The 12546-nt window shown below is 37.9% G+C and overlaps 1 protein-coding gene across 2 annotated transcripts in view; it reads left to right on the forward strand.

The window, feature by feature from the left end:
* The window catches only part of IQGAP2 (IQ motif containing GTPase activating protein 2), a 107855-nt gene extending 99387 nt beyond the window's left edge, over window positions 1–8468 (forward strand). Inside the window, exons 30-35 of one of the 2 annotated variants that reach the window (XM_010582841.1) lie at window positions 2419–2506; window positions 3383–3595; window positions 4946–5106; window positions 5974–6105; window positions 7049–7157; window positions 7634–8468. In XM_010582841.1, coding sequence (XP_010581143.1) covers window positions 2419–2506; window positions 3383–3595; window positions 4946–5106; window positions 5974–6105; window positions 7049–7157; window positions 7634–7747 — 817 coding nt within the window. In that variant the 3' untranslated portion in view covers window positions 7748–8468. Of the gene's footprint in view, window positions 1–2418; window positions 2507–3382; window positions 3596–4945; window positions 5107–5961; window positions 6106–7048; window positions 7158–7633 lie in introns of both variants that reach the window. The other variant, XM_010582840.1, reaches the window with a different exon arrangement.
* Window positions 8469–12546: the final 4078 nt, after the last annotated feature.

Genomic DNA, 12546 nt, shown 5'->3' on the forward strand with positions numbered 1-12546 from the left:
GGGTTTAAAGAGGGGGGGGGGGGGGGAAGATATTTTAAGTGCAAGAAAATTCTTGCTCTTTATCCTAAAAGGAAGAGGAGTTTTTCCACTGTAATTGTGCATATTTGATCTGAATCTTAAACAAGAAAACACTGAGGTTTTTCTCTAACTTGTTATCAAATATAATTTGAGATCTAGAGTAAAGGGACTACAATGACAATGTCAAATCAGAACTGTGTTAGTCACTTGGTATTCCCAAGACCAAGGCTCTAGAGCTGTTCCCAGGCTGCTTTTGTAATAGGGATATGCCTGCCACTGTCCCTTAAAAAAAAAAAAAAAAAAAAAAAAAAAAAAAAAAAAAAAGTGCTTCCTGTCCTTTTTTTCCTGTGTAGGAGTAAAATATTACCCCTTAATGGAATCCCTAAAAAAACATGAAAAATCAAGGCCAAAAGAAATGTCTTTAATCCTCTACACTGTGTGGAAATATGTTGAAACAATAGTATGAGAATTAATTAAAGAATTTAACTTCTCTATTGCATAAGTGCTTTCAAGTAATATTTCTCATATTTTGAGGAAATTCAGTAAATAATCTGACAGAAGAATAATTAGCAATGCGTTAAATTGCAGCAATATCAGAAGTTAAAATACCACTACCTTTTATATAAGTTGTGTAAATACAGATGCTTAGCTTTCCTACCTTAGCTGCAGAGAAGTCTTTTACTGCAACTGTGAAACGTTAGGCACCTGGCTAAAATTCAAGTCGCAGCTGATTCACTGAATGTTCCTTGTTTCTCTGCAAGTGACATACAAGCCTATTCTGTAGAAATATTGACATAGTTGCTTTTTAAATGGTTTTGTTAAGGCATCCGCGAAGAACCCTAAGGTTTGCTGGTACCCCTGTCCAGAGGACTCTCTGTGAGGTGCCAGACCTCTGTGGTTTGAGGGCAGAGGTGCTGAGTGCCAAGTGGGAGGTGGAGGGGGAGGCATCCAGCCCCAAGCGTGATGTTTCTGAGACAGCGCTGAGCCGGTCTGGTACGTGGTGAGAGGAAGTGGAAATAACCCTCCCGTCTTATCAGCCGTATCAGCACCTGTTTCTAAGGCAGTGCGTAAAGCGATAACGCCATCCCACGTATGTTAATGTAGGATGTGGTGGTGACCACTGAAGGCTGGCAAAGGTTGTGTCAGGCAGAGGAAGCCCGGAATGTGTTGATGTAGCCCAAGTGAACCAACTTTAAGAAATCTTTCTGATTTGGTTTTGTTTCTTATTCCTGGCAAACTGGAAAGGATTCCAAGAGGGTTTGTGAAGGAAAAATACATTTAACATCAGTCCTTCAGAAGCTGTTGAATGTGCTAGAACTGCTCAGTGCGGTTAACAGTAACTTTGGATGAGCAAACTAGTTTACAGGTGGTTTATCAGGTTGCCTTCTAACATGGAAGGAGCAGTGCTTCAGCTCTGCCTGTGCTGTCAGTCATTCCTACCCTGCTGCCCCTTCCATGGATGCTTGGATCATACCCAAATACACAGTGGTTTAGGATAATATTTGCCTGTATATAGGTAAACCTTTTGTCCCATTTCATTGCATTTTTGAGAACTTTCTGACCTGAAAACACCAGCAAACCCCCAACTTTACGTAGGTAAACTAATTTTAAACCACATTATGTGGTTTTGTCAAAGAAGTCTTGACCATATTTAGACATTTTCCTGGGAAACTTAAGTTGCATCTTCAAGTTTCTGTTAATTTTTAAGAATAATAAGCTATATCTCATTTGTAACAGTGTCCTCTAAATTAAAAGAATTCTGTAACAGGATGTTCTTGGAAGTACTGTGGATGAAGAGGTAGCAGGAATGAGATAAACTCTTACAAAAAAACCCCCTGGTTTACATATCGGGGTGTAGCAGCTTCCCTTTTTTAGCAAGGAAATGCTCCTTTTCCTTTGCCACTAGAGAAATATCTGCCCTTAAGTGGTGTGTGTAAATGCACTGCGTTGGATGTAAAATTCCTTTAGAAGTTCAGCATTTTTTGGTACATTTCCACTTTATTCAGTAAATGTGACCCTTAATGGAACCATGCATAGCTCAGGCTTTGCAAAGATTACATTCCTATCTGCTGTTTTGTCGTGATCATAATTAAATCCATATGAGTTGTTGCTTGGATTTTTATTATGTTAAGAGTAATTGTTTTACTATGCTAGTTGGTTAACTGTTTTCTAAAATAAAAGGGGGAAAAGTATGCATGTATTTCTCTATTTAGATGTGTGTAGAAGCCAGATGTTCAACATTATTAATGGAAGCTCTGAAACATAAAAAGCTAGGAAACACAAACATTACCAAGTATCCGTAATAAAGGGGGAGCTTGCTAGTTTTACTGTTGAAGAAATGAAATGCACAAGTGATCCAATGACAACTGTTTTGTAATATCCATATATCCTTTTTAAAAGGACCAAAAGACTTATTGTGGATGTGATACGAACACAGCCAGGGGATACACTCTTAGAAATATTAGAAACACCAGCCACTGCGCAACAGGTAAGTGCTATACTGTGCATGAATAGGGAAGAAAATGCATATTTTATTATAGCTATTTGAAGGCCTTAACGTATCTCTGACAGCTTTCTCCACCACTTTATAACAGTGAAATAATTGCTTTTAGACTATTCAGATCTAGAGCCTTCAAAGTGTGAGACTTGCAAATTTTCTTTTACTGCTTAATTGGGAGCCGCTTCAGAGGAAAAGAAAAATTAAGTCTTGCTGTCGACTAGCACAACTAGAATATTTTTTTTTCTTTACATGTTTTGTAAACAGGGTCTTTTCTCTGCTATGTTATAATACAATCAAGTAGCCTGATGTGAATCCTTCTGCTAGACTTTTTTTTTTTCTTGTGAACTTCAGTATCTTAACTCAAGTTCCCTGACAGTTTATTTCCTTAAGCAATACAAGCAAACAGCTGCCTGGGGAACTAGTGCTATCCTTAGTATGGGAGTTGAGTAGGAAGAGCTCCCAGTTGAAGCCTTCCCTGTAGATGCTAACACACAAAGCTACATCTCAATAACGTGCACATTTTATCTTACCTCAGTGTGTGCATATGTAGGGAACACCTGTGAGATCTGGACAGTCTTCCCACAATTAAGTGAAGTCATTGTGTCATCTGGCTGATTTTAGACGTGTTTTGTTTAATTGGAATACATGTCTAGTGTTGTGATTAGTTACTTAAGGTATGCCAAAAGGCATAATAAATGGAGCATTTTCAGATCTTGTTGTAAGAGGATATAAATAAAGCCTGCACCTTGATTCTTGATAATCTCTTTTAAAAATTCAAGGTACTTGAATACTTAACTGTTATCATGAGCTGGAGAATAACTGTTCCGGATTTTTTTTTTTTATTCATTTTTATTTTTTACCCAGGAATCTGAGCACTTGAAACTTGTAGAAAAACGTGCCATCTTAAATTCCAAAACTCCAGAGAAAATGAAGCCCAGTCAGTCTATTTTTGAAGATGGGCAACTACCAATAGAACAAAAGAAAAGGAAAATTCAGAGAAATCTCCGGACCTTGGAACAAGCAGGACTAGTCTCTTCAGCAACTAAGTACCAAGAAATTATAAATGAGATTGCTAAGGTAAGTGCATCATGCTTCCCTATTGATGGGTTTTAGACATATAGCCTAAATCCATTCCAGCTAGAGATCTACAATATACATTTTCCAGAGAATGCTACACTAAATTGCTGAAGTATCCACATAAGAAACAAATAATCTTTGTTTGCTGACAAAATAAGTGAAAGACAGTACTCTTATGCATAACTACCTAAACTGAATAACATACAACAGTAGACTTTGTTATCCAGATTTGATATTGATGCTGTCTTACCTTCTCCAGTACAATGTGTTTCAATACAGCTTTTTATACCTTAAAAGGAATCAGAATTACTCATCAGTGTTTCAGTTAAAAATTAATGTAGCCTTGGTAAGGCTTAAAAAGACTTAAAACCCCAAAACATTCTCTGATTTGTATTAATACCAATCTGCAGTGGTTGGGCAGGACACAAGGAGAATAGTGGGCCAATGCGGTGCCCATCTTGGGGTTGATAAAGCACCAGGCCTGTTGTGTACAAACTGGCAAATCCTGTTCCAAATCCACACCTTATACTGGCTGTAAGACTCTTAGTCTATTGGATTATCCTTAATTACCCATGAGTAAGTTACTCATAGCTCACGAGCAATTTACATATTATAGATACATTATTTTTTAAAGTTGCAAATATATTTTATTATATAAATGAGTAAATTACTTATGTGAGCTAAGTTTCTAATATGATTATGTCCTGTTGCACCTACTTTGAAGTGCCATTTTAAAGCCCTGCTCGGTTCAGGTGTCTGCATCTGCTTCTACTTCAGATAAAACCATTCTACATATGTATTCAGTGTCCCATTCTTTTTTATTTCTTATCTATAAGCCCACATGCTTTGTTTTGAGCCGGTAAGGCAATATGAAGAGTGGGATGAGCCTTAGGACTGGAAGTTGCTTTTATTTTACTTTTGACTGCCTCAACTCAACCATTACCTTCAACCCAAGCTTTAGTTTAGCAGTAGCTAGTTTTACCTGGTAGAAGCCAAAGGTCTCATTTCTTAGGCCTCTCACAAGAAACTAGCTGTGAGAAAGCTTTCATTTATGGCATGAAGACAACGTCTTCCTTATGACTTCTGTGTCTGTCGTGCCCTGGAGACCATAACAGAGTTCAAGATACCACCACTTGTATACATGACTCGCAATGTGATTGTTGTCTTCTGTACAGTCATGTAAACTGTAGTGCTCACTACTGGTACCGTGCTTGTGAGAACTAACATGACAGCTTGTGCTTTCTCCCAGTAATTAAGTCAGGTTGTGTAATTACAGATTTGAATGGTAATAAGCTGAGACTTTTTAAAATATCAAATTAATAAACAAATTACATTAACAAATTTATTTAGGATATCCGGAATCAAAGAAGATACAGACATCATCGAAAAGCTGAATTGGTGAAACTCCAGCAGACTTTGAATGCACTTAACTCCAAGACAGCATTTTATGAAGAACAAATTAATTATTACAACACCTATATAAAAACTTGTTTAGACAACTTAACAAGAAAGTGAGTTGAGTCTTCTTGTCTTTCAATATTTCAGTGTGTTTTATCAGGAGGGAGAGCAGGTGTCAATCTGTAGTTGAAAGTTTTGATTTCAATTGTTTTGACTGACAATCCACAGGTTAAAAAGTCCATGGGGGTTGTCACTGTGACCTGAGTGAAAACCTGGAAAGCAGTCTTGCATTTATTTAAAGCTGCCTTACAGAAAGAGGCCTCAGATGTATACATGTTTTCAATATATTTAACTGGTGCTACTTTGCAAATCCATTAGCACACTTTGAAGTCACGCAGTTTGGGGAAATAATTATTGATTTTCTTCTTTCATTAAAAGGATTGGGTTTTGTCTTTAGAATGGAAAAAGGTAAAATAAATGCCTAAAAAATTTTACTTTTCAGTTATGATGCAGTTACTTGAGAGCAAGCTCCCCTGCCAATGCCACTAAAGTGTCAAAGTGAAAACATTTTACTGATACGAACAGGAGCTTTCCCGGTGCATACCTCACTGATCCAAAAATGAACTCTAATGGCCAATCTTATTTAATACCTATGTCACTGTATGATTACAAATTGCTATTTTAAAGTGATGATTGTGGACTCCCTTGGATCAGGGTGCATTTCACAATAAAGTTTAAACAGGTGCTAAAAAACATTGATTCAAAATCATTGCTAAAATGTTTAGATTATTCACTGTGTGCTAAAAATCCTTCTAATTCTTAGATTTGTTTTGAATGTTAATTTTGTTCATTAATAGGAGTTCAAGAAGGCAAGGAGTGAAGGAAAGCTAAATATGCCTAGAAGAATAGTTTAAGTATAAAAGACCCAGTAGATAAATCAAAAGCCATTTTTCTTGTTCTCTTCCCAGAAATTCACGGAGGTCAATTAAACTAGATGGAAAAGAGGAGGTGAAGGGAAGCAAAAAACTGAAGCAGGTCTCATTAAAGTACACAGCTGCAAGACTGCATGAAAAAGGTGTCATCTTAGAAATTGAAGATCTTCAAACCAACCAGTAAGTGTGGTATAAAACAATTGAGAGCATTTTCTAATCAACAGCTTCTTAAGGGGGCATGGCTTTTGTTAAAAGAAATCTTCACAATTTCCTGTGCCACACCTAAAATTACCTCAGACTTTTACATTCAGAAGAATGATAAAGCCTAATTGTCATAATTCATTTTTTCCCTTGTAACTTGCTACATGATTACCTTGGGAAAATGTTTGAATAAGCCTGTTTTGGCATTAGCTTAGATGGAATCAGTACAAGTCCAGTAACACACTCACTGCTAATGACTGACTTATTAAGCAGTTATAGCAGGTTGTTTGGTTTTTGTTGGTTTTTTTTTTTTTCATTTAGTGACCAGTCATTTTCATATAACTGAGTAAACGTCTGGTTTTCTGCCCTTCCTCCCTATGGCAAGGTGAATGGATGTGGTGGTTTAAAATCCCTTTTGTATCTATCCATTTTGAGGCCACTGCAGTGAAAAATCTTCCATCCTCTGCACTCTTTTCCATGCAGAAGATGGATGGAAAAGTTTTCCAGGTTGCAATTCTTTTTCCAAGTGGGTTCATCAGGCAGAGGAAGCCACATGAGGCAGACTGAAACCAGAGAAGAGTGTACACAACTGCAAGGATATGCTCAGGTGTGGCAGAATTAAAATCTGGCTGCCCTGTTCCTATGCTGTGGGTGTGTGGTCATCTTTGTTCCCTGAACTTCCCACACCCCATTTTTTTTTTCCAATATAAAAGAGTTGAGAGCTCTGTATTTCATACTACATGTACACCAGAAAGTCTCCAAGAAGACACTGCAGTAGGGATGGAGTGGTTCATTTGACAATATTTACACTGCTTATGGTCAAAGTTCTTTTGTGTTCTGCAGGCTTTTTCCTCAAAACTGTTTCTGGACTGTATAGAATTGCACAGTATACATAATCAATTACCCTTATTTTTGTTTTGAGGTTTAAGAATGTGATGTTTGATATCACACCTGGAGAAGAAGTGGGTGACTTTGAAATCAAAGCAAAATTTTTGGGGGTTGAGATGGAAAAAGTGCAGCTCCATTTCCAGGTAGAGTTTGAATTTTGTTACTTTGCTATATAGTCACAGTTGCATTTCCTCTAAATACAATTTCAGACTTTTTATATATTCATGAACTTTTCAGTCAGCAAAGAGCAGCAGATCATGTGAGGAATAACTATATAACTTCCATAGGATGGTGGGCAGGAAGTTGGGTTAACATTTATATTAGGCCAACTGCATGAAACCAAATGCCACATTAGTTCAATGGCAAGTAGCAAATACCAAGAGAAAATTAAAATACACAGAAAACGGTATTTCTTCTGGTTTGCTGTTACTGACAGTCTACAATTTGGGATCTAGAGGCCATGTAATGTTTTCTACACCTATCCAACAGTTGCTTGTAATTGTTTAAATTGTGAAGGACCTGGAGTTTGAGATGGTTATCACATGATGAAAATGACCCCATCTTGTTGCTGTAAGGTATGGATTCAAACACAGAGTAATGATTTTATTTCTGATTACAGGATTTGCTTCAGATGCAGTATGAAGGTGTGGCTGTAATGAAAATGTTTGATAAAGCTAAAGTGAATGTGAATTTGCTCATATTCTTGTTGAATAAGAAGTTTTATGGAAAATGAGTGTCTTCAGATATCATGGACTGCATCCATCAGTGGGAAGTCTATTCAGTATTTTTTTGCTTTCAAACGCTTGTTTTATGTTTGTTGTTGGATGCTTTTTAACTTTAAGAAAAAAAAAACCAAAACACCAAATGTTCAGAGGAATGTACGCAGTGCCTTTTCAGCATTGATAATGAAGCAAAAAAATAGGAAATAGATTCATTTAAACAGTTCCAGATATCATTGGTGTTGGTACTTTCAAATCAAAATATTGTTTAGGACACTCAGCTATTGTGGTTGTATGGATTTTAAGGTAGGCAGAAACTGAATTTAGTTGAATATATAAACCTCTCCTATTAAAACATGTTTAAAAGACCTCAGATAAATAATATAGTTCCTGTTAGATTTTTAAGTATTTACCAAAAGAAATCCTAATGTGTTTCTAGGGGATAGTTTGAGCAAATATTTAGTTACATACTAAGCCTATTTTCTGGCAGTTGTCAACTGTAAAGCAAACTTATTGTGCAATTCAAAAATTTTTATAGGTAATTATAAAGTGACAATAACGTTTTACTGTACAAAAATATATTTTGTGATTCATTCCTACTAAATGCACTACTGCCTCATGTAAAATGACATTTTCTACTTTCACAGCCTTTGGAGTGGCATTGGGGAAATCTAAATAGTGAACAGTTGTCGTTCAGTTTGAAGTATTTGAATACGTAAATTGTGCCTGTCTGTCTTTTTTGTAAGAAAATAAATGCAATAAAATCAGTATTTAGATTGTTTTTTTTTAAATATTCTTTGGAGATTGTTCTATGTGAAATAAACATTACCTAATTAAACTGGCTTTGTTCCTAAATTTCATTTTAAAGAGTCATTAAAGCAGCAATCCAGATGGTAGTGAAAGAACCTCTTTCAGTGCTTTTATAAAATAGAATCTAATTAAGCTTGATTGTCCTCACAATATACTTTGGGAAGGTTGCTCAGCAGTGAAGACTTCATGGCCTTTACGCCATTGAACGTGATGATGATTTTACTGATGAACTACGAATTATATCTACAGAGCAAAAGTGTGTACAGTAGGTAATGTGATAAATACATAAACCAAGAGAAAATATTTCCTACTCTCACTTTCCTTGTGACAAACGTTTTAAAAGATGGACAATGAGGCATTCTGGAATGCATTGTAAAAGCAAATATTAAACAAGATTTAATTCTGAAGGTGGAATAAAACAGTGTCAATTCAGTGGCAGATATATAGACTACAAGTTTAGTTGGTATACTGACCTCTGGTATTATAGAAGCTGAAAAAATCATTACACTTACTAGAGATATTCATTTATGCATGGCATTAAATTTGAACACTTGACTATTTTAAAATATCCCTAATATCCTTAATTAAAAGATAAACAGCTCCTGCGTGCTTCCATTTTTCTTCTGGCTAGTTATGTATAAGCTGTTTTAACATGACATAAATGCTATGGTATTAATACTCTGGTTCACTTAAAATAGCTGGATGGGAAGGTGAAAGCAGCACTTTACTTTTACTTCCAAAGGAGAGAAGTGAATTGTGCTTAAATATGAATTAAACTGTCAATCTTTTGTTTTCCTCTTTATTTGTAACAGCCTTGTCTAATTCCTACATATTTTTGACAAATTTTAGCTAGGCAGTTAAGTCTGCACAGCTGGGATGTTGATCCTAAGACCAGACCTTTGAGGTAATGTGTCAAAAACCTGGATTTCTGCTGGTGAGACATGCTAGAGTCCCATAGCCTTTGTGGGAGTAAGCCACTCCTGGTTATGCTGGTTTGTGTAATGCACTTGAAGTATCTAGTGACTGCTTAGTTCTAATGTGAACAGCATGTTCCCCAGTTATTTCCTGATGTACGCAAGCTTAGGAAAGCTTATTTGGTTCCCAGGTAATAACACATGTGAAAGGTACAATCTCTGTGCTAGCACTCACCTTTTCCAACTATTTCTTGGGCTTCCTGCTCTTCTAGTGCACATCAGAGAATAATTTACATTTAATTTCTTCAAACTCCTTTAGAAGCTTTTTTTCTTAATTAACTAGTTCAGTTTAGGGCCTTGTCAGTGAACAAACAATGAACCCTGCTAAACAGGACTGACCACAGTGATTCCTACTTGAATATAAAGCTGATGGTAGTACTGAGTACCATGCAAATGAGCAAAGTAATTCTGTGCCCACCCACTGCTGTCCTATGCCGCTGACAGCTACTAAATACAACAAAACAGAAAGGCTTTTTGGAGGCTGCTGTAAGCTGCAATTTAGGGTCCTCAAAGTTAGACAGGACTTGAGAAAACCAATTTCATTCATGAAATGGTCTTGTGGAAAGACTTGCATTGCTGGTGGAAAACCTGACGAAAAAGCCAGTACAGCTGAACAGAGCCTCTGCATCTATTGCCACTATAGGAGAAAATGCACCTTTCCTTGAAAGGCTTGCCTATCTTTCAACCTCGTCTTCCTTAACTGCTGGTAGTGAAAAGAAATTATAATAGCCCATAGTCTTAGTCTGTTAGCCCTGCAGTTTGCATTTTTCTGCTGTGTGTCTTTAGAGTTGACTAAGAGTGCTTGGCAGCTAACTTAGTTTATTTTGGAACTTACCCATTCTGATGGGGCTCTGAAGCTCCAAAACTGATCCACAAAATTACAAAACAGCATCTTTCTTCTTTGGCCAAGCAGACACAAACACCATCACAAGCAATAGATTTGTCCTGTTACACTTTGTGCTTATCTGCAAACCTTTGGCTGTCTCTTTTTAAAAGAATACAGGAGCGACATGACAAACTTCCCTCTAACAGCAAATGCAAAGAGTGAGTGTCACATTTGATTTCAAAAAGTTCATAACTGGATAGACAATCCTCTTCCTGAAGGACTGATTTTGCCTCTGAGGCGTGCTTCTAACCTTATCCTCTTTGAGCAGTAACTACCCACCCCAGGCATGCATAAGGTTGATCTGTGAATTAAAGAGCTGAAGGATGGCTCCTTCCCCAAACAATAATGATGTAGCAATCTTACTAGGTCATTGTAGGCTTTTTTGGTAGATCTAGTGTGTTTAACAGTAATGAAGTTTTGTCCTGCAACATGCTTCTGCAACAAATAAAGCTCTGAAAAAGGTGCAAGAAGTAGAATTAAAAAGTGGTAACTGGTAAAATCTTTAGAAGTCATGAACCCCTCACCTCCACTACAATCGGTTTATCTAGAGAGAAAGTAGCAAGCTGACTTGCATAACTAAAGGATACAAAAATTAAATTAAATTTTGTTCCCACATGCAGGCAGAAAATTTAACAAACACGGGGCTTTTTTATTCATTCACTATATTTACAGTAATCTAAGAACATGAAAGGACACAGCCTGATGACTGTTCCTTATATCCACAACTAAGGTACTCCCCGCTGATAAAGTCCGAGTTTCCCTTCATATCTATCACAAACTGTGTAGACGAGTTTATCCCTCAAGCACTGGCCCACTTCTTGAAACTTAAGAAATACAAATACTGACAATGTATGCTTTTCCAACATCTGCTATAACATTTACAAATACATGTTTATTTTAAGAAAGACTGATATTTGCTTCACTTCTATTCTGGGTTTAGAAATTTTTAAGTGTTCCCATGGATATGTTTATAGAGCTGTAAGACTGTGGGAATGCCCAAGAATAGCTTCGCTTTCTCTTCCCAAAGAGACGAAACTATCTCGGATTAAGGTATTTTCTAAAGAGATGAAGAATGGTTCACAATTAAGTATAAGGTGTTTTTAATAGAGCTGTGTAAAGGCCGGCCAGCTGTAAGACTTGTGTTACTTGCCCTTGCTCTACGGAAACTGGAGTCAGCCTTAGCAGTGCTACAAAGCAGCAAGTGGTAGGGTTGCGGGAAGAAGTCGGTAGAGATGTAGAGCTTACTGGGAACCACTACTTGTCATCAGGAGTATTTATTTTCCATGGGTTTTAGTCTCAGATGTGAGCAAAGTGCTTCTGCAGTAATAAAGGTACCTCATGCATATGAATAACTTCTAAATGGAGCTCCCCCCCTTTTTTTCTTATGTCTGTATTGCCGTAAATAGAAGGACGTACAGTTGAGGATGGGACAGCATACCCTAGCAAACCAAAGAACGTCCACTTGTAAAGCCTTTGACTGTGTTACAGGCCTAAGAAACACAAAGCACTCAAACCACCAGTGGAATAAGTATTTTCAAAGAAAAGAGCCAAACTAATAGCTGCAACGTTACCAAGATATTTTCCTCTATAGCTTTTACATAGGTTTCAGTTCACCCAGCTCTTGGTTCATGAGCAGCTCTGAAGGACAGAACAAGCTTCCCTGTCGAAGGGACGTGCCACTGGAGTTCAGGAGTGGTGGCACCACTTGCTCAGGGGTCTTCTTGCAAGAACAGACACCGGGACTGCACGGCTGGGTAACGAATCGCTTTGAGGCTGTCCCGTACCGGTAGAGCAGTCGGCGTACGGAACCCACGCAAAACAAGCAAGCTTTGATGTCTACTTTGCACAGAGCAGATCCACGCGCTAAGGAGCGTTCCCGAACGAGCGTGGTCTTTCAATCGTCAGTAATGCAGATATTTCAACTGGCCTTGCAGCTGCGCTCCGCGGGGCCGTGGCAGCTCGGACTGCGCAACCAGCACGCGGCGAACTCGGCCTAGGCTGGCTCCTTGAGAATAACCCTTTGTTCTGCGCCTCCCGCCTTCCCGCCCTGCCCGCGCCCACCACCCCTTTCCCATTTCTCAGCTGGGGGCCAGCGCGTTCCGCTGCCGTCTCCGCAGCGCGGGGGCTGCTGGCGGGGCTGTTG

The sequence above is a fragment of the Haliaeetus leucocephalus genome, unplaced genomic scaffold, assembly GCF_000737465.1.
Source record: "Haliaeetus leucocephalus isolate CR32 unplaced genomic scaffold, Haliaeetus_leucocephalus-4.0 Scaffold849, whole genome shotgun sequence".
Taxonomy (NCBI): domain Eukaryota; kingdom Metazoa; phylum Chordata; class Aves; order Accipitriformes; family Accipitridae; genus Haliaeetus; species Haliaeetus leucocephalus.